Raw genomic sequence first — 19533 nt, 5'->3', positions numbered from 1 at the left:
CATCATCATCAGGTGGCTTTGAAAGCCGCCCGTTTGTGCGAGGGCTTCAGGGACGCAGCGTAAGTATGAGAGTTCCCTCCAAGCCAAAAGAGAGCCTGAGCAAAAAGTTTCCTTTGCGCTGGTCCCTCGGTTCAAAAGAGAGACGAAAACCTGAGCAAGCGTCTCCTCCAGCGCAAGACCCCGACCCTGCAGAGCTAGTGGAGTACTTGGAGTCTGGTCGGCGACCCCGGTGCACCAAGGATTCAATAGTAACCGTGATGAATGAGTCGCGTAGCAGCAAAAAGCCCTCTGTGGGTCGGGCAGCCAGTGTCCGATCTGCAACTGTTGGCAGTATGAGTTGTGTTGGCAAGATGGAAGAAGAGCCGCATTACACTCAGGTTCCAGAGGGACAGAGAAGGCCATCGGAACGACCGTCAGAGAAGACAACTGGGAAGACGGCCAGTCTGAGACGGAAAAAGGAAAACGTGGCAAAAGAGGAGAGCTCAGGGAATATGAGCGCTAGCTCTGGTAGCAACACCCTTTCCAGGAGGAAGGAGGGCAGGAGGGAGAGCTCTGCTAAAGCTTCACAAGATTCAGAGAGAAAACCGAGTTCCAGCACCGGAGTTCGTCCCAGTTACAGCATGTCGAGTCTTCAGGATGGAACTCTAAGAAGACAAAAGGGAGACAAAGCGAATAAGGATCACCACAACTCTGAAGCAGACAAGTCAAAGACAACAAAAGATGAAGTGCCCAAGAGTCAAGACAGTCTCTTGTCGTTTCTGAAAGGCAACTTCCTGAAGAAGGATAAGGACTCTAAAAAGTCCAAGGGTGGTGAGTCAGGAAGAAAAGGTGGTGAGGAGGAAGGCAGGAGGACTTTGTCCAAGATGTCATTACCTAATGGAGCAGCTGGAGGAAGAACTGGAGTGGAAGGAAGCAAATCAAATAGTTCAGGCCGTCGGACTGATGAACTGGCAAACGGAAAGTCAGGACGCTCCACTGCTGACATCAGGCGCTCGCAGAGCTCCTCCAACATCCCCACCAAAGCAGAGCAAAGCATTCGCAGGACAGCGTCCTTACATCGTAACGGGATGTCCACAACGCCAGCACAGCGTCTGACCTCAGACAAACAGTCTCTGCAGAGGAATCGCTACAGCACAAACTCACTGGGCCGCAAGAAGACCGTCCCCGAGTCCAGCTTCTGACGCACAGAAGAGACGGGGGCGTCTTTTTGTTCAAAGCAATAGAGCTTTACTTACAATGAAGGGATTTAGTGTTCCCAGAAAATACACAACTCAAGTGGTTTGCACAATAAAGAGCTGGAACCTGAACTCTAAAACCTGTGGCCTCCCCATTAAGACATATCAGTGGGAACATATTTTATCAGTACTATATTATGTTTTTATGATTTAAAAGAAGTGCCTAAGCAACACAAATGCAGTTATAATGATTTATTTTTGTCTATATCATCCTGGACTAATTTCCTACTAATGCAGTATGAATGTTGAAAGACGTTGCTCCATTTTTAACTCGAATGGTTTTATCATCAGGGCACAATGACTGTGTTCACTTATAAGAATGTATTTTCTCTACTTGATCAACAGCAGTGCTTTGAGGCCGTGTTTTCTGATTATTGTTTGATGAAACCTTTATGCATCGAATCATCTCCATATGGTTAACAATGCGGGTGTGATTATTCAGTGCTTTAACCTTCAGCGATTGCCTACTGTGAAGAAAGATATTAATATATGATGTAACGAAGAATGTTTTGTTTTTTTTAAACATAACACTATATTTTTTTTCAGGACTTGAGCCGCTGCTTTTTTTTCTGTAACCCCTTCACGATGTTTTTTTTGTTTGTTCATAATTCAGTGTTTTGCTTGAACTCTAAAAACTTTTGATGCATACATTTATCTGTGGGAGTACGGTGGTGAAGCACCTGGAAGAGACGGAGAGGTTTTCTTCTTCTTTTTTTTATTTTTTCTCCCGTCTTTGCTCAAAATGCAGACATGTAGCTAAACTGGTTCTTTGTTTGCTGCTGATGTTATTTATGGTGGTAGAAAACTGTCAGCGTCACCAAAACCTAAGACGTTTAAGTTTATTTCATGTTTCTGTATAAATCATTCCATGCACTATTTTCACGTGATTTTACATTTGCTTTTACTGCGTCCTTCTTGTCTTACAAACGGAGTAAATGACTGGAAATATTGCAACAGTTAAAAAAAAAAAAAAAATCCCAAATTCTCCAACCTGTTTTAGTCCAAGCTGAATCTTAAAAGAAGAAATTTGCGTTGCTACACATAATTTTATAAAACTGTTTCCATCGGTTTGTGCACCTCGCTCCCGTACTTCATCAAAGTAGCAAAAACCCTGATGGATTTGCACTGCAGCCCTCGGGCAACTGGTTCAGTCATCAGCTGTAATCACCTCTATGTTTTTCATTTAAAGGAAAAAAAAAAACATTTTTAAATCTCTGTGTTGAATACTAATAACAGTGTTTTGCATTTAGTGTAAGCTCAAGGGTGCTGCTGCCAACTCGGACAACTTTGATGTCTGATGCCGGACAACTTTTTCCTGCATTTACCTGGGAAATTTTCTAACATTTTAATCAGCTGAAAATATGTCATCAGTTGTGTAACCCAAATGTTTGTATTTAGACACTGGTTGCCCTACTCAAGATATTAATTTTGCATTTATTTTAATACATTAAAACTCCAAAGAGGAGCCAAAGCACGGCTAAGGTTGTAGCTGATTTTTTTTTTTTTTTTTTGGGAAGCTTAACATTTTATCTCAGTCTAATATTCATTAGGCTGTAGTAGAGTAGAGATGGGTTAAAGCTGAACATAAAAAGCACTTTCATCATCTGTCAAGTGGCCAAATTGTCACATCAAAAGAGGATTTTCAAAAGATGCTTTTTTTAAAATAAAAAGTCTTTATGTTTTAGGATAAGAAGAACAAAAACAGGAAAAATGCTCAAAGCCTTTGTTGACATTATTGTTAATATTATCAAACTGAAGGCCTGGGGGCCAAATCCGGTCCACCACAGCTTCTTATTTGGCCCTCTGTACACAAGACCACATAAATAGTTTTCAAGATATAGAATTGTGCTTAAATATTTTATTAATCAAATCAAGACACTTTTTTAATCTGTATACTCAAACGTACAGATTTGTATTCATATTTTAACAGTTGGTTAACGGGTGCCTTGAAAGTTTAATTGAAACAGAAACAATAAAAACACACAACATAAAAATGGCACTGATTTTATTTTGAGCACAAAAAAGCCAAAATGTGCATTTCTTTTTACATTAATGTCTTAATATGATGCCAGATAGCAGTTTCTGTTTCAAACAGGAAATACGTTAACCATCTTTTTACACAAAGAACTGAAAAAACACCAGCCTCAGTAAAATAGTAAGTATTTATGTCCATGATGCATAGAGCACAACATTCCCCTTGTACATTGCTGAGAAAGTTTTTCCACCTTACAGATTTATTTCATGTTTTTATTTGTGTCACATTTACAAGTTTCAAATCATTCTAAACATTTTATCATCAGACGGTGACAATCTGACTAAATGCAAGTAGTTTTCAAATATTGTTTTATTTAATAAGTGAAGTTAAAACAACCAACTTGGCTCTGTATGAAAAAGGGATTGTCCCCATGTTGTAACTTGAATTAACTTTGATTGAAATCACTTCAACAAACCCGTCTGACAACATGAAGTAGGCTGAAATATCCCCAAACCAACATATAATGCTCCAATCTACAGGATTTATTAAACAATAAGGAACTGATTTACGACACCTGATCTACACCTGGAGTTTGAGACACAGTGAGAGATTTTATCCACAAACACAGTAAACAAAATCTCCCCAAGAACACATTGAAAAGTCACACTCATCTTTTGAATAGCATCCATCCATGGCAGAGTCTCAGAGGTAAAAAAAAAATTAAAACATTTCTGACAAAAACAAAAGACTAGTCACACATTTACCAAATCACAATGTAATAATCCTGGATGACTCACTTTAATTGACGGAATTTAAATTCTGCTCTCTACCAGAAAATACAGAAGAGAATGAAGGGATGAGTTGTTTTTTTTTACAGTGGGCCCACTTGATTTTTATAGTGTTTTTTTTTCCTTATTGAACTTAAAAGCTGTATTTTGAATTTATGTAGATGACCTTTGTCTGACTTTAAGATTTCTTCAATGTTTTTAAAACCTTAACTGTGACCAAAAAAAGTAAAGAGATCTGGAGATGGGATCCTCTTTCACGCCACTATGAATCCTCCTGTCTGTTTCTGTGATTATGATTAACATGCAGGTTCAGTTGTAGCTGCTGCAGTCGATGAGGCTGCAAAATACCTTTACACGGGCATTCATTTTTAAGTTTTCTTTTTCCTTCTTTTTTTAAATTCTTTTAATTTGCTTGAATTGAACTTTTGGAATGAGAGGTGTCTTTTGATACGTTTAAAAGTTTGCTTTTAATAAAAGAAGCATAATTAAATACATGAAGGTGTTTCATGTGAAGTACTTCAAATTCTTTTCTTTTTTTTTAAGCGGTGGTTTGGTGTAAACAAATTTCTTTTGGAGTTTGTATTAAATAGTTTGTAGAATCTGATTCCTAACTCTGAACTTTGAAAATAAGATTATTGCAATAGTTATAACTTTGTCTGAATAAATCGGTATGTAATATTACGCACAGTGTGATGATTGTTGAAATATGTTGACAAATGAACAAATATCTGAACTCTAAAATGGTATGATTGTTTCTTAATCTGCAGAACATAAGGGCTCTTAAAATCTGATAATTTTGTCTTTTTTATATATATATATATATATATATTTTTTTTTTTGTCATTTCATTGCGATACTGTTTGTGGTGATTAATCATCAATTTGGTCAATTAGGCAGTGGTACCATTGTGTATATTTTTTAAAGATTATGAAAAAGATTTATTTTTGTAAAATTTTGTACATCTTTGATAAACGGATTTATGAAAACACTACTGCAACGATGTAAACGTTACTGAAAATACACGATTAAACCAGAGTTTCCGGCTCTTCTTTCGAGGATGTTTGGAGGGATTTGGCTGCGATCTTTGCAAAGCTGCGAGTGACGAAGGGGATTCTTAGATTTGACAATCTCAGCGAAAGACAGAAAAGGTCAAAATCCTCTTGGCACGTTTTTAAGAACAAAATGAGACGTGCGTTTGTCGGTGCAGCTCTCTTCTCCAGGCCTCTTTCTTTGTTTCCGATAATCAGAGCATGCAAAGAGAAGAGCAATCTTTCTAATCTTGTCCAGGTTAAATTTATGCAAAGCCTTCCTAACTAAATCCTGTGTCTCTCTCTTATTTCTTTAAACTTATTGTGAGCATTAATAGGTAGAAAATGTGTATTGGTTTACATTTTTAAGTGCAATTCATCTGTTGTTAAAAAGAACATTTGCTCTTCTAAGTTTTATTCTTCATTTAAGTTTTTATCTCTGACCCTAAAACGTCCAAAAAAACTGCAAAGAATCTCTACTGCACTAATACTGACCATGAGATTGAGAGAAAATTCTTTCATTGATTTAAAAAGTGAAATGGGAGATCTCATTTGTGACTCCAAAATTATGTTTTAAATTTGCCATGTCTGTTCTGGCAGACCAAGCCGGCCACAGGGTGACCAGGCTGTCGGTTCCTTGCTGAGCCCAATTTCAGCCAACTGCTGTTTTCTGCTTTTACTGATTGAGAGTAAAAGCAGGCATTTTATTATGTGCGGTTTAAAATTGTGGGGTGCAGAAGCCCTCGGTGATTCCATCCATCTTCATTCAGATCATGTCTCCTGCCATCTCCAGGCTCGCCGTGACCTCTTTCTACATTTAAAGTTATAGCAACCACTTAATGTAATAGTTCATTACACACTCGATGTGTAAACCTCCCAGCCAGGGGTGAAAGTAGTTTTAAATTCTTGGGGGTACTATGACAAAATAAATAAATAATAATAATATGTACATATTTATATATACAGCCTTGATTTTGGGTTTTATATATTTTCTTTTCTGCAGAAGTCAGGAAAATCTAAAGCATGCTAAACGTCTCTGGACATCCTGAAGGTAAACACCGACTGACTAGAAGACGGACACACCTGAAAACACATTGAATTATATTATGAATGAATTCTGACACTTTTAAGTTATTTGCAACACCCTGACTAACATTAGTGCATGTATATTCGGCACTATTACAAGTTTTATAGTAGTTTAATACAAAAATCCTCTTTGGCTCATGTGCACCGTCTGAGCCACCTGCTTTCCTCCCGCTGCAAGGCGGAGATCAGCTTCTCCTCCACACAATCGCAGCTTTCCTCCCACCGCGCATTTTCTCGAAGTCTCAGAAAAATCACAATCAGGCTATAAAAAATAGCTCAAAAGAAGCTTCTTCTTTTGTATCAGAAAAACAACTCGAGTTAGGTCGCATAGTGACAAAGCGCAGCAAATGGCGCCTAAAGGTGGGGCGCTATACCCCCCCACCGCCAGGAGGCAGCACCGTGCTACAGATCCTTGCTACAGGAGCCGGGCTGCTGAAGTAGAGCCGGTGGAAAAGGGACATTATATTATTTATTCACAAACAATTCTATGTTGTTAGTTGGGAGCGTACACACGAATAAAACGTAAATACGTCTGTAGTTGAAGGGCCCATTTCCGCCTCCTGCTCTTCTCTGCAATCCGCTCCAACTCACGTGACATGACGTTCGAGCTTCAGCCTGTCATGTCACCTTGCTGACGTCAGCTGCCTTGGGCCTATGCAACACACCAGTGACGTGGCTAGATAAGTAAACTGTTCTATGACGTCACAGAGGGGTTGTACATATATATCTATCCATACATAAGATCTGTTATTTGTATTCAGCTTCATTCGCGTATTATCATCATTCGACATTCGAGAAATTTTAGATATGAGTTCCTTTGTCAGATTTTCTAATTGGATTGGAGCCGGACTGGGGCTCCATAATCTAGAGCCAAGAAAACCAGCCCAAAACTATAAGATAGACGCATTTACATATAACACAACTCTTAAACGAGCAGGAATAGTTCCATCTTTTGATTTGGTTGAAAAAACAAGAAGATTTTGTACTGGAGTGCCATTGTCTGGCGTTGAACTTTTAAAATCGCTGCATCTACCAACTGAAATGAAATCCCGTTCAACACAAACGCCCCGTAATGTTTTTCGATATGGTAATATGCGTCTCTTCCCACTTCCAGATTTTGATGAAGTGAGGCCTAGAAGCTGATGAGGCTTCTAGGCCTCAACATGTAAGGTAAAGTAAAGTAAGTAAGGTAAGATAATTTTATTTATATAGCATATTTTCTGCAACAAGGCAATTCAAAGTGGTTTACATGAGTTAAAAGGAAATACAAACAAAACTAGAAAAATAGCTGTTCCTAGCGAAACAGCCGTGAGAATGCATATTTGTAGAATGATTGCTGCAGAAATGCCAGAAAAAGTGGAGTAAAGCTTAAGAAGTAGAAGAAATAGAAATAGTTGAAACAGTTGAACAGTGAAACAAATAAAAAAAGCATAAATTTAGTAGAAGGAGAAATTAGTACACAACCAGAAATATTTGAAAAGGTGAAACATAGCAAAACAAAGCAAAAAGGAGCAAAATAAGCATATTTGCAGAATGATTGATGGAGAAATACAAGAAACATGAAAACAAAGATTAAGATGTAGAAAAAGCAGAAGAAAGCTACAGTCATACATTGTAGAAAAAGTTTAAGTAATGAAATTTAGAAGAATTCAACAGAAGAAGCAGGAGTTTGTGTGCAACCTGAATTATTTGAAAAAGTCAAAAAGTGAACCAGAGCTTAAGAAAACGCATAATTATCACAGGAAGCGGAAATAAGTACAAAACGAGAAATAATTGAAACAGTTGAACAGTGAAACAGCAAAATACATAAACTAGCAGAAGCAGAAATTAGTTCAACACCAGAAATGGTTGAAACAATTAAACAGTGAAATAGCAAAAAGCATAAACTAGCAGAAGGAGAAATTAGTAGAAAACCAGAAATAATTGAAGCGAAATATAGTAAACCAAAAAGCATAAATGAGCAGAAGAAGCAGAACATTTTGATATATGAATTGCTAAAATTGATTAAAGATTGCAGAAGACCTTAGCAGATAGTAAAACCAGTAGAAGTAGAAGGCATACAGAAAAGTACACAAGCAGAATGAATAGAAACAGATAGAAACAGAGCACAAGAGAGAAATACATTGAAGGAATAGGAGAAGGTGTGAAAAGCATCAATAAGCAGAAGCAGAAATTAGTACAAAGCCAGAAATAGTTGAAACAATTAAACAGGGAAACAGTAAAAAGCAGAAATTAGTGCAAAGCTAGAAATAGTTGAAGTGAAACATAGCAAAACCAAAAGCATAAAGGATCAGGAGAAGCAGAACATTTTGATATATATGAATTGCTAAAATTGATTAAAGATTGCGGGGCTGCACAGTGGCGCAGTTGGTAGAGCTGTTGCCTTGCAGCAAGAAGGTTCTGGGTTTGATTCTCGGCCCAGGTCTTTCTGCATGGAGTTTGCATGTTCTCCCTGTGCATGCGTGGGTTTTCTCCGGGTACTCCGGTTTCCTCCCACGGTCCAAAAACATGACTGTTAGGTTAATTGGTCTGTATAAATTGCCCCTAGGTGTGAGTATGCATGGTTGTTTGTCCTGTGTGTCTCTGTGTTACCCTGCGACAGACTGGCGACCTGTCCAGGGTGACCCCGCCTCTCGCCCGGAACGTTAGCTGGAGATGGTATCAAAGGGCCCGGTACCCCATACTCCCGGAGTACCTCCCACAGGGCCTCCCGAGGGACACAGTTGAACGCCTTCTCCAAGTCCACAAAACACATGTAGACTGGTTGGGCGAACTCCCATGCACCCTCCAGGACCCTGTTGAGGGTGTAGAGCTGGTCCAGTGTTTCACGACCATGACAAAAACCACACTGCTCTTCCTGAATCCGAGGTTTGACTATCCGACGGACCCTCCTCTCCAGGACCCCTGAATAGACCTTACCAGGGAGGCTTAAGAGTGTGACCCCCCCTGTAATTGGAGCACATCCTCCGGTCCCCCTTTTTAAACAGGGGGACCACCACCCCAGTCTGCCAATCCAAGGGAACTGCCCCTGATGTCCATGCGATATTGCAGAGTCGTGTGAGCCAACACAACCCTACAGCACCCAGAGCCTTAAGAAACTCTGGGCGGATCTCATCCACCCCCGGGGCCCTGCCACTGAGGAGCTTTTTGTCCACCTCGGTGACCTTGTCCCCAGAGATTGGAGAGCCCAATCCAGAGTCCCCAGGCTCAGCTTCCTCAACAGAAGGCATGTTGGTGGGATTGAGGAGGTCTTCGAAGTATTCCGCCCACCGGCCCACAACGTCCCGAGTTGAGGTTAGCAGCACACCATCCCCACTATAAACAGTGTTGGTGCTGCACTGCTTCCCCCTCCTGAGACGCCTGATGGTGGACCAGAATCGCCTCGAAGCCGTATGGAAGTCTGTCTCCATGGCCTTTCCAAACTCCTCCCACGCCCGAGTTTTTGCCTCAGCGACAACCCGAGCCGCATGCCGTTTCGCCCGCCGGTACCTATCAGCTGCTTCTGGAGTCCCACAGGCCAAAAAGGCCCGTTAGGACTCCTTCTTCAGCTTGACAGCATCCCTCACCGAAGGTGTCCACCAACGGGTTCGAGGGTTGCCGCCGCGACAGGCACCAACAACCTTGCGGCCGCAGCTCCGATAGGCCGCTCGGCAATGGAGGTACGGAACATAGTCCACTCAGACTCAATGTCCCACACCTCCCCCGGGACGTGCTCGAAGTTCTGCCGGAGATGAGAGTTGAAGCTCCGTCTCACAGGGGACTCCGCCAGACGTTCCCAGCAGACCCTCACTACACGTTTGGGCCTGCCAGGTCTGACCGGCTTCCTCCCCCACCAATGGAGCCAACTCACCACCAGGTAGTGGTCAGTGGACAGCTCCACACCTCTCTTCACCCGAGTGTCCAAGACATACGGCCACAAATCTGATGAGACGATGACAAAGTCAATCATCAAACTGCGGCCTAGGGCGTCCTGGTGCCAAGTGCACATATGGACGTCCTTATGCCTGAACATGGTGTTCGTGATGGATAATCCGTGACGAGCACAGAAGTCCAACAACAGAACACCACTCGAGTTCAGATCGGGGAGGCTGTTCCTCCCAACCACGCCTCTCCAGGTCTCACTGTCATTGCCCACATGAGCGTTGAAGTCCCCCAGTAGAACAAGGGAGTCCCCAGGAGGGGCACTCTCCAGTACCCCTTCTAAGGACTCCAAGAAGGGTGGGTAATCCGAACTGCCGTTTGGCCCGTAAGCACAAACAGTCAGAACCCGTCCCCCCACCCGTAGGTGGAGGGAGGCTACCCTCTCGTTCACCGGGGTGAACCCCAATGTACAGGCGCCCAGATGGGGGGGCAACAAGTATGCCCACTCCAGCCCGGCGCCTCTCACCGTGGGCAACTCCAGAGTGGAAGTACGTCCAGCCCCTCTCAAGGAGACTGGTTCCAGAACCAGAGCCATGTGTCGAGGTGAGGCCGACTATTTCTAGCTGGAACCTCTCAGCCTCGCACACTAGCTCCGGTTCCTTCCCCACCCGAGAGGTGACGTTCCACGTCCCAAGAGCCAGCTTCTGCAGCCGAGGATCAGACCGCCAGGGTCCCCTCCCTCGGCTGCCGCCCATAGCACAATGCACCCGACTCCTTTGGCCCCTCCGACAGGTGGTGAGGCCATCGGAAGGGGGACCCACGTCTCCTCTTCGGGCTGAGCCCGGCCGGGCTTCGTGGGTAAAAGCCCGGCCACCAGGCGCTCGCCATCGTGCCCCACCTCCAGGCCTGGCTCCAGAGTGGGGCCCCGGTGACCCGCGTCCGGGCGAGGGAAAACGAAGTTCAAAGTTTGTGTTCATCATAATGGGTCTTAGGGTAGTTATGTAGAACTGTAACTACATTAATTATAACTCTTCTTCTCTTCAGTGTTTGTCGGTTTCTGGTGGTGCAGCTCTGTGCTGCCTTCAGGAGAATGGGACATCAGAGTATTATCCATAAAACTTCACCCACATGACATTTATTGTTCAAACCAGAGCTTTCAGTGGAAAAACTAAAGCTCCAGGTCTTTCAATGCCATACAAATATGAGATAGAAACATGAATTATATCTTTATATAGACCTGTCTATTGATTTATAGATTAATAGTTTTACTGGACAGAAATTACAAAGAACAAATCTGGTTCTTAATCAAATCCTAATGAGTCAAATTGAAAGTGTCATGGAGTCTCAACCTCATGACATTAACACTGACATGAAAAATAATATTGAAGAAATAAACATCAAAAATAATGAAAAACATAAATAAGTGATCAGTTATTTACTGTTATGGTCTGTAAGATATATTTATTCTCAGTACTAGATATGGTCTCAACAAACCCCTGACATTTCAACAATATTATTTTACCTTTTATCTGGAAATAGTGTCTGTTTATTCTTGCCATACAGTCTCTGTATTAATTAATTATTGCTCAAAAAGTCTTGCCATACCAGTTTATGCCTCTGTATTTACTTTAGTTTCTTGGTTTATTCTTGCATTTTGTTCTTCATTCATTTCCCATTTAGTTTTCTTTGATTAGTTTTATCCTCTCTTGGTTTTTTGCTATGTCCACTTTAGTTTCTTTCCTGTTGCTAGATTTATTTGATCGTTTATTGACCATCAGTAATTTTCACTCATCACCTGCTGCGCCGCCTAATCGTCATGTGTTTCACATCATGTGTTGATTTTTTACTGTTCAGCGTCGGATTCTCTGTTTTTATGTCATAATTCACATCTAGTTCGTCGCTCCGTTTTATGTCCCGCTTCTCCTGTTTCAGAGTTTTGCGCAATGTGCGCCTCGTTTTTTTTGTTTTTTGTTTTTGTTTTACTTCCTAAGGTGCAGGGCGTATCGATGGGGAAAAGGCAGACTGACATAAATCTTTTAAAACAACGGAAACAATTTCTGCATTCTGATTATTGAAATTTTAAAGTGCTGTGTTGTTCTATCACCCCCGTTTCATACCGGACCACTTACAGCACCGTGTTAACGCTATAAAATGAACGCCCTCTATCGGTATCACCCATGGAGTGATTTCTTTATTTAAATTGGTTCGTTTTTCAGAGTGAGACAAAGTGAGGGTATCGTGATTTTAGCTATTACATGTTTATAAGAGCGATTTTCTGTTGTCCTTCCATGGAAGCGGGCAGCATCCAGACGGACAATAAAACACTTTTTAATATAAGTTGCGGCTTTGACATGATCACAGAACTGCCAAAACATATGTACAAAAATCCTCAATAAAACATAAAATATTAGAAAATCTGACACCAGACAAAGTAAATCACAGCAACGTCATCAGCCGGTGTAACGCTGACCTGATGGTGAAGCTACTAGCAGGAGAACGAAGCTGCGCCAAAAGCTACAAACACTGAATAGAAGAGCTGCCATCGATACAGTTGCAGCCAGGCATGATTTAATGTTACACAATACAGTTTTACCAAGTTGCTCAAAGTCTAAACTGGTATTGTTGTGCATTTAAGGTGTAAAGTTTACTTTCGATCAAACGCCCCCCAGAGGAATCCCAGCGCCCCCGTCTTGTCCTCTTTCCTCTAGCCATGCCCAGCGCCACTTGTTTTTAATTCTTTTCTCAAGTAAACGTGTTTCTTTACCGGGTGAGACAAACTCCATCTTCTTTCATATGGCATTTGATTTAACCGCCGAACCGAACGCACGCGCTTCTTTTCTACAAACCGTTTTACAGTCATCGGTCAAGAACAAGGGAGCTAGAATTCTGATTGGCAGACATCTTTGTCTACTATCTACAGTTTAGTTGAGGGGGGCCGTTTGGTCCACTACCTCCGTGTTTTGGGTTCGCTCCTCCGTCTTCTGCGGTCGCTCACCGCTGTAAAGCTAGCCGGCTCTGCTTCCAGCCGGCCCAGCACAGGATATATAAGTGCGCGGTTGCTCAAGACATTATGGTACATCCATTTACGTGCTTTCACAATAAAAGCGCACATCCGGTCCATGTTTGAGCTCCTCAAAATAGGTTTCCAGCCGCTGCATTTGCAAACAGAAAATAATATATGCTGAAAAACTAATGCAAAATAAAAACTAATATCTCTCTCATATATATATATATATATATATATATATATATATATATATATATATATATATATATATATATCAGAAAGTTGCAACTAGATCTGATGTATAATTTCAAAATAAAAGCTTTTTTAAAAAAATCTTTTTTTAATCTTTTCTCCCTAAGTTGTTGTGCCCATTGCTGAGAAATTCTCTGTTTCCAAAGACTGCTACCACTTCAGTGACAGAGGGACACCTCTAGAACAGAACCTGAAAGTGGCAACTAGATGTGATGTGTAATTTCAAAATAAAAGCCTGTCAAAAAAGTCATTTTTTATCTTCTTCCCCTAATTTCCCATGCTCATTGCTGAAAAACTTTAGGTTACCAGTGACTTCTCTCACTTCTGGATGACAGAGGGAGACCTCTAGAAGACAACCAGAAAATATCAAACACATATGATATATAATTTCAAAATTAAAACCTTTTAAAATAAGACATTTTTACTTTTATATTCAAAAATAAGTAGAAAATGTAGTGAGGAACTGCCTCACCCGTCATTTCGGGATTACCTCAATCATCTTATTTATATACAAATTTTTCTTGTTATCAGTGGTGGGAAGTAACGAAGTACAAGGACTTCGTTAATGTACTTAAGTACAATTTTCGTGTATCTGTACTTTACTTAAGTATATTTAATAATGGATACTTTCTACTTTTACTCCACTACATTTTACAGTAAGTATCTGTACTTTCTACTTCACTACATTTCTACAAAAGTGTCGCGTTACTCGTTACATCCAAGTCGCGTTGCTCTTTTTTTCCGTTAAAATGTGAAGTTCAGGGACTTAAGGTGGCGCCGTAAAATCCGAGCAATAACGTGACTTAGTGTCTGTTGTCACCCATCGCCTCCACCTTTACTCGCACGCGAAGCTCCAGACATGCGCAGTGGTTTCCTCTGAGCGAGTCTAATCAGTAATATAATAGCACTGCATAAATTGATATGGCTACATGTAAAATCAGCAGCGCTTCGCTTTCACAGATGGTGGGACTTCATCCAACTTTTAGCGTCACTTGGAAGGAAAGCTTAAAGAAAGGTAAGATCTGTGGACGTGATGCTAGCAAAGCTAACTGTACTGACTGAGACACACATGTTGCATCTGCGATGAAAGAAAGTTGTCACTCATGCGCTGAATTATTGTGTGGAGGTGTTGACTGAGGTGTTGCAAATATGGGACAACGCTGGTACATTCAGGAACGATCCGATTCTTGTGGACTGATCTTTACTAATTACATTTATTTCAGCTCTAAGTATTTAATATCTAGTTTTTTATGGGAATGTGGATCTTTCAGATCAATTTGAGAAGCAATTTTGATAAGTAAAAGTTAATTTTTGTGTGTCACGAAACGCGGGTTGCTGGTCTTGACTTGGTCTTGGGTAGGTGGTCTTGACAACAACACTGCTATTGACTCCTTGGTTGAATGTCCTCCCCCACCCACCTTCTTTCCATCCCCTTTCTGTTGGATTTCTTTAAAAATAAATGCCACTAGTGGCAAAAAAAAGTGAAGTTCATGTTGTTAGGACAGGAGACGAGATGTTTCCATCCCTGAAATTATGATGGATAGAATCACATGTCTAAGTCTAAACTATGTTAGAGTAAACATAATAAAAACATGCTTTATCTGTGGCATTGTTCATTAAAATGGCACATTTCTAAAGTATTAAAATTAATTACGATCGGTTCCCTTAATGATTAGGTAATCAATTCAGCAAGTACTTTTACTTTTAATAAAGTATTTTTAAAAGCCAGTACTTTTTTACTTTTACTTAAGTACAAATGTTAATGTGGTAGTTTTACTTTTACTTGAGTACATTTTTGTCTGTGTATTTGTACTTTTACTTAAGTACATTTTTTGAGTACTTTCTCCACCACTGCTTGTTATATCCATCTCTATCTATCTATGTATCTATCCATCTTTCTATCGCTATATATCAATACTACATATATACAAACCAGATTCCAAAAAAGTTGGGACACTAAACAAATTGTGAATAAAAACTGAATGCAATGATGTGGAGGTGCCAACATCTACATATTTTATTCTCAATAGAACATACATGGCAGATCCAAACTTTAAACTGAGTATCATTTTAAGGGAAAAATATTTTCAAAAATTTCATGACGTCAACAAATCCCAAAAAAGGTGGGACAAGACCATTTTTACCACTGTGTAGCATCTCCCCTTCTTCTTCCAACACTCAACAGATGTCTGGGGACAGAGGAGACCAGTTTCTCAGGTTTAGAAATAGGACTTCTCTCCCATTAGGCCTCTAACTGTTCAATCGTCTTGGGCCTTCTCTGTGGCACCTTCCTCTTTGTGATGTGCCAAATGTTCTCTATAGATGAAAGATCTGGACTGCAGGCTGGACATTTCAGTACCCAGATCCTTCTCCTACGTAGCCATGATGTTGTGATTGCTGCAGAATGTGGTCTGGCATCATGTTGTTGAAAGAGATGACGTCTAGATATGTTGTTCTAGAATCTGAACATAGTTTTCTGCATTAATGGAGCCTTTTCAGACATGCAAGTGTAGCAGTGTGATGTTGTTACACTAGATTGTCAAGTGATAAGCTATTCCGGTGGGAACTCGTAAGAGCACTGGTAGCTTTTATTTTGAAAAGACGGCAAATCCATTGCAAAACAGCGGGTAACTTCCTGTTTCAAAATTATTATTTCTATTTAAATGTGGTGTGTTGTGAATGAAAATGTGAATTGTTTTCTCTACTATTGAACATATTGAGTTCATATATTGTTGTTTTGGGTGTTAATTCGGGGTTTAAGGAGAAAAATTAACGGGTCATACCATTATAGTTCATGAAAGGTTTTCCCACGCTCTCCGTCGCGCTCTTTCTGTTCGGATTCCGTGGGAGAAGGTATGAAGTTTTGTTTTCTGTGTTTAATAAGTGCATTTTAAGTATAAGTAATATGTTTTTGTAAATAATGTGCTTTGGGGCACTCAAACCTTGCTAAACAGTGCTAGAACCGTGTTGGCAGACATTTAGCTGCTCTTATACTTCATGAAACATTGCTAATAAAAATGCTACATCCATGTGCTGAAAATAGTACTGTTCATGGTTAAACAGGCGCTGTGGAGCACTGATCAGAAAAGGCCTGTTTTGACCACTATTTTCTGCTGTTTGGATGCAGGTATGTGATGTTTCATTGCTTTTGGTGGGAATATTTTGTCTAATTGTTATTTTTTTTGTTATTCATGTACTGTTCAAGAGTATAATGCTCATGTTTGGACTTAGTTACTAATTATTGTTGCCATTATTTTTATTTTGTAAAGTGAATGTGTTATTTTACATAAGTTGCACACGCGCTTCTCAGGCTTTTTCTGTTCGGATTCCGTGGGAGAAGGCGCTGTGGAGCACTGATCAGAAAAGGCCTGTTTTGACCACTATTTTCTGCTGTTTGGATGCAGGAGCATTAAAAGTGCCTTCAGCTCAGCTGTTGTCTGGCTGTTATTTTCACAAGACACAACGCAGATTCAACTACGCTACACAAGCTGCCCAGGCCACCAGCACTCATGCAACCACATACCATCAGTGATGCACGGAGCTTTGATTACAACTTGGGTTATCCTTGTCCTCTCTGGTCCGGATGACATGGCATCCCAGTGTTCCATAAAGAACTTCAAATCGAGACTCATTTGACCACAGAACAGTCGTCCATTTTGCCTCACTCCCTTTTAAATGACTCCTGGCCCAATGCAAACGGCTGAGCTTGTGGAGCTTAGAAATGGCTTCCTCTTTGCACTGTAGAGTTTCAGCTGCAGCGGCGGATGGCACGGTGGAATGTGTTCACTGACGATGCTTTCAGGAAGTATTCCTGAGTCCATGCTGTTATTTCCTTGACAGTGGCATTCCTTGTCTGTTCTAGAGGTGTCCCTCTGTCACTCTGAAGTGGTAGCAGTGTTTGGAAACAGAGAGTTTCTCAGCAATGGGTACGGTAACTTATAGAGAAAAGATACAAAGTACTATTTTAAAAGTGTTTTATTTTGAAATTACACATCAGATCTAGTTGCCACTTTCAGGTTCTGTTCTAGACGTGTCCCTCTGTCACCCAGAAGTGGTAGCGAAAAATATAAAAAAAGGACTATTTTGACAGGCTTTTATTTTGAAATTACACAGATCTTGTTGCCACTTTCAGGTTCTGTTCTAGACGTGTCCCTCTGTCACTCTGAAGTGGTAGCAGTCTTTGGAAAGAGTGTTTCTCAGCAATGAGCACGGCAACTTAGGGGAAAAATATAAAAAAGGACTTTTTTGACAGGCTTTTCTTTTTTTAATTACACATCAGATCTAGTTGCCACTTTCAGGTTCTGTTCTAGAGGGGTCTCTCTGTCACCCAGACGTGGTAGCAGTCATTGGAAACAGAGTGTTTCTCATCAATGGGCACGGCAACTTAGAGAGAAAAGATACAAAGTACTATTTTAATAGTGTTTTATTTTGAAATTACACATCACATCTAGTTGCCACTTTCAGGTTCTGTTCTAGACGTGTCCCTATGTCACTCTGAAGTGGTAGCAGTCTTTGGAAACAGAGTTTCTCAGCAATGCGCACGGCAACTTAGGGCGAAAAGATTAAAAAAAAATGACTTTTTTAAAAAGCTTTTATTTTGAAATTATACATCAGATCTTGTTGCCACTTTCAGGCTCTGCTCTAGAGGTGTCCCTCTGTCACTCTGAAGTGGTAGCAGTCTTTGGAAACAGAGTTTCTCAGCAATGCGCACGGCAACTTAGGGCGAAAAGATAAAAAAATGACTTTTTTAAAAAGCTTTTATTTTGAAATTATACATCAGATCTTGTTGCAACTTTCTGATATATATATGAGAGAGAGAGATATTAGTTTTTATTTTGCATTAGTTTTTCAGCATTTAATATTTTCTGTTTTCAAATGCAGCGCCTGGAAACCTATTTTGAGTAGCTCAAACATGGACCGGATGTGCGCTTTTATTGTGAAAGCAGCACGTAAATGGGTGTACCATAATGTCTTGAGCTACCACGCACTTGTATATCGTGTGCTGGGCCCGCTGGACGCAGAGCCGGCTAGTTTTAACGCGGTAGCTTACCTGCAGACTCCACTCCAACGGACTGATGAAGAGACTGCGATTTTGAAATCGCATATCCATCCGCAGTTAACAATTGTACGTTTTCCAAGAAACATAAGATTAATTTTGAGAGTGCTACATCTGTTCAACAATTGTAAAACCGATGTAGCACTCACAAATGTTCTCAATTAAAATAAATAAATATAGTCGTCCGTCCTTATTCAAATGTGGTTTGGAACTATTTTCTTTAGTGGATGTGTAAAGTGCCTACTTCAATTCACCAACCTTTATTGGCAACGGTGCCAGAGAAAAAATGAACAAAAAGGTAAAAAAAGATTATTGAAAAAAGATTGAAAAATATAAAAATAATCATTAATAGAAATGTTACGTTTTTTTATTTTATTTATGCTGACAACTTGGAAAATGTTTACAGATGAAAAAACATTTTCTAAACATGTATTTATTTTAGTAATATTTTTCACGATGGTCTGATCTGAACTATTTCTCCAAATAAGAATTAAGTCCTGCTGTGAAAAAGCTGCAATAAACACTTTGGATGTCTGAACATCCAATTGATAATAAAATAAAATTAAATTACATTAGATAAAAAAAAGAAGCAAGGACAAAAGTCCACTCTGAACCATGACCTATTTTGAGTGAGCAGCAGAAGATTATGCATATTTAAAACAGATAATGTCGCAAAAACGTTCGAAGACATCTGGACTGTTCTAGTGTAAAATAATAAAAAGAAAAATCTTATGAGTACAAAGTGTAGCTTGAACAATACTGAACTGGTTTAAAAAATAAAGCATTGAAGCATATTTTGGTCTTCTGGAAGCCTAGTGTCATGTCGGTGTTAGTAAATGAGCCAGACACAGAAATCATGTAGTGAGCATGTTTTAGGTTCAAGTACAATACCCCTTTATGACCTCCAAGACGAGATCACCATCTAAGGAGAGCTTTTCATTTTGTAGAAAGAAAAGCTTAAAAGCTTATACAATTGCTTCTACAATTTACCTTTTATCAACACCAATACAGGCCAGCTGAGTAACAATTTCCTTATCTAAAGGCCATCAACCTGACATCTCGGGTAATTTTTTTCAAAGTGTTTATAATCTTGCTCTTGCAGCTTTTGCTTTTGACATATAGTGAGAAGTTTGTAAGTGACAGGGTAACCACATTGTCTAATCAGATTTTAAACATTTATTCCCATTACCCCACGTAATAAAGGACTAGGGTCTACTTTTTCCTGTCCAGGTCCAACCCATATAA

At 40.2% G+C, this 19533-nt stretch overlaps 1 protein-coding gene across 1 annotated transcript in view; it reads left to right on the top strand.

Annotated features, from left to right (window-relative positions):
- The window catches only part of usp43a (ubiquitin specific peptidase 43a), a 122952-nt gene extending 117919 nt beyond the window's left edge, over nt 1-5033 (top strand). Inside the window, exon 16 of the mRNA XM_008414659.3 lies at nt 13-5033. Within this exon, the coding sequence (XP_008412881.2) occupies nt 13-1181 (1169 nt within the window). The 3' untranslated portion in view covers nt 1182-5033. The remainder of the gene's footprint in view (nt 1-12) is intronic.
- The last annotated feature ends 14500 nt before the right edge of the window (nt 5034-19533 follow it).

This window comes from Poecilia reticulata, chromosome 1 (assembly GCF_904066995.2).
Source record: "Poecilia reticulata chromosome 1, P_reticulata-male-v2, whole genome shotgun sequence".
Classification (NCBI taxonomy): domain Eukaryota; kingdom Metazoa; phylum Chordata; class Actinopteri; order Cyprinodontiformes; family Poeciliidae; genus Poecilia; species Poecilia reticulata.
Note: the sequence above shows the minus strand (reverse complement) of the source record. Positions and strands in the feature narration are given on the sequence as shown.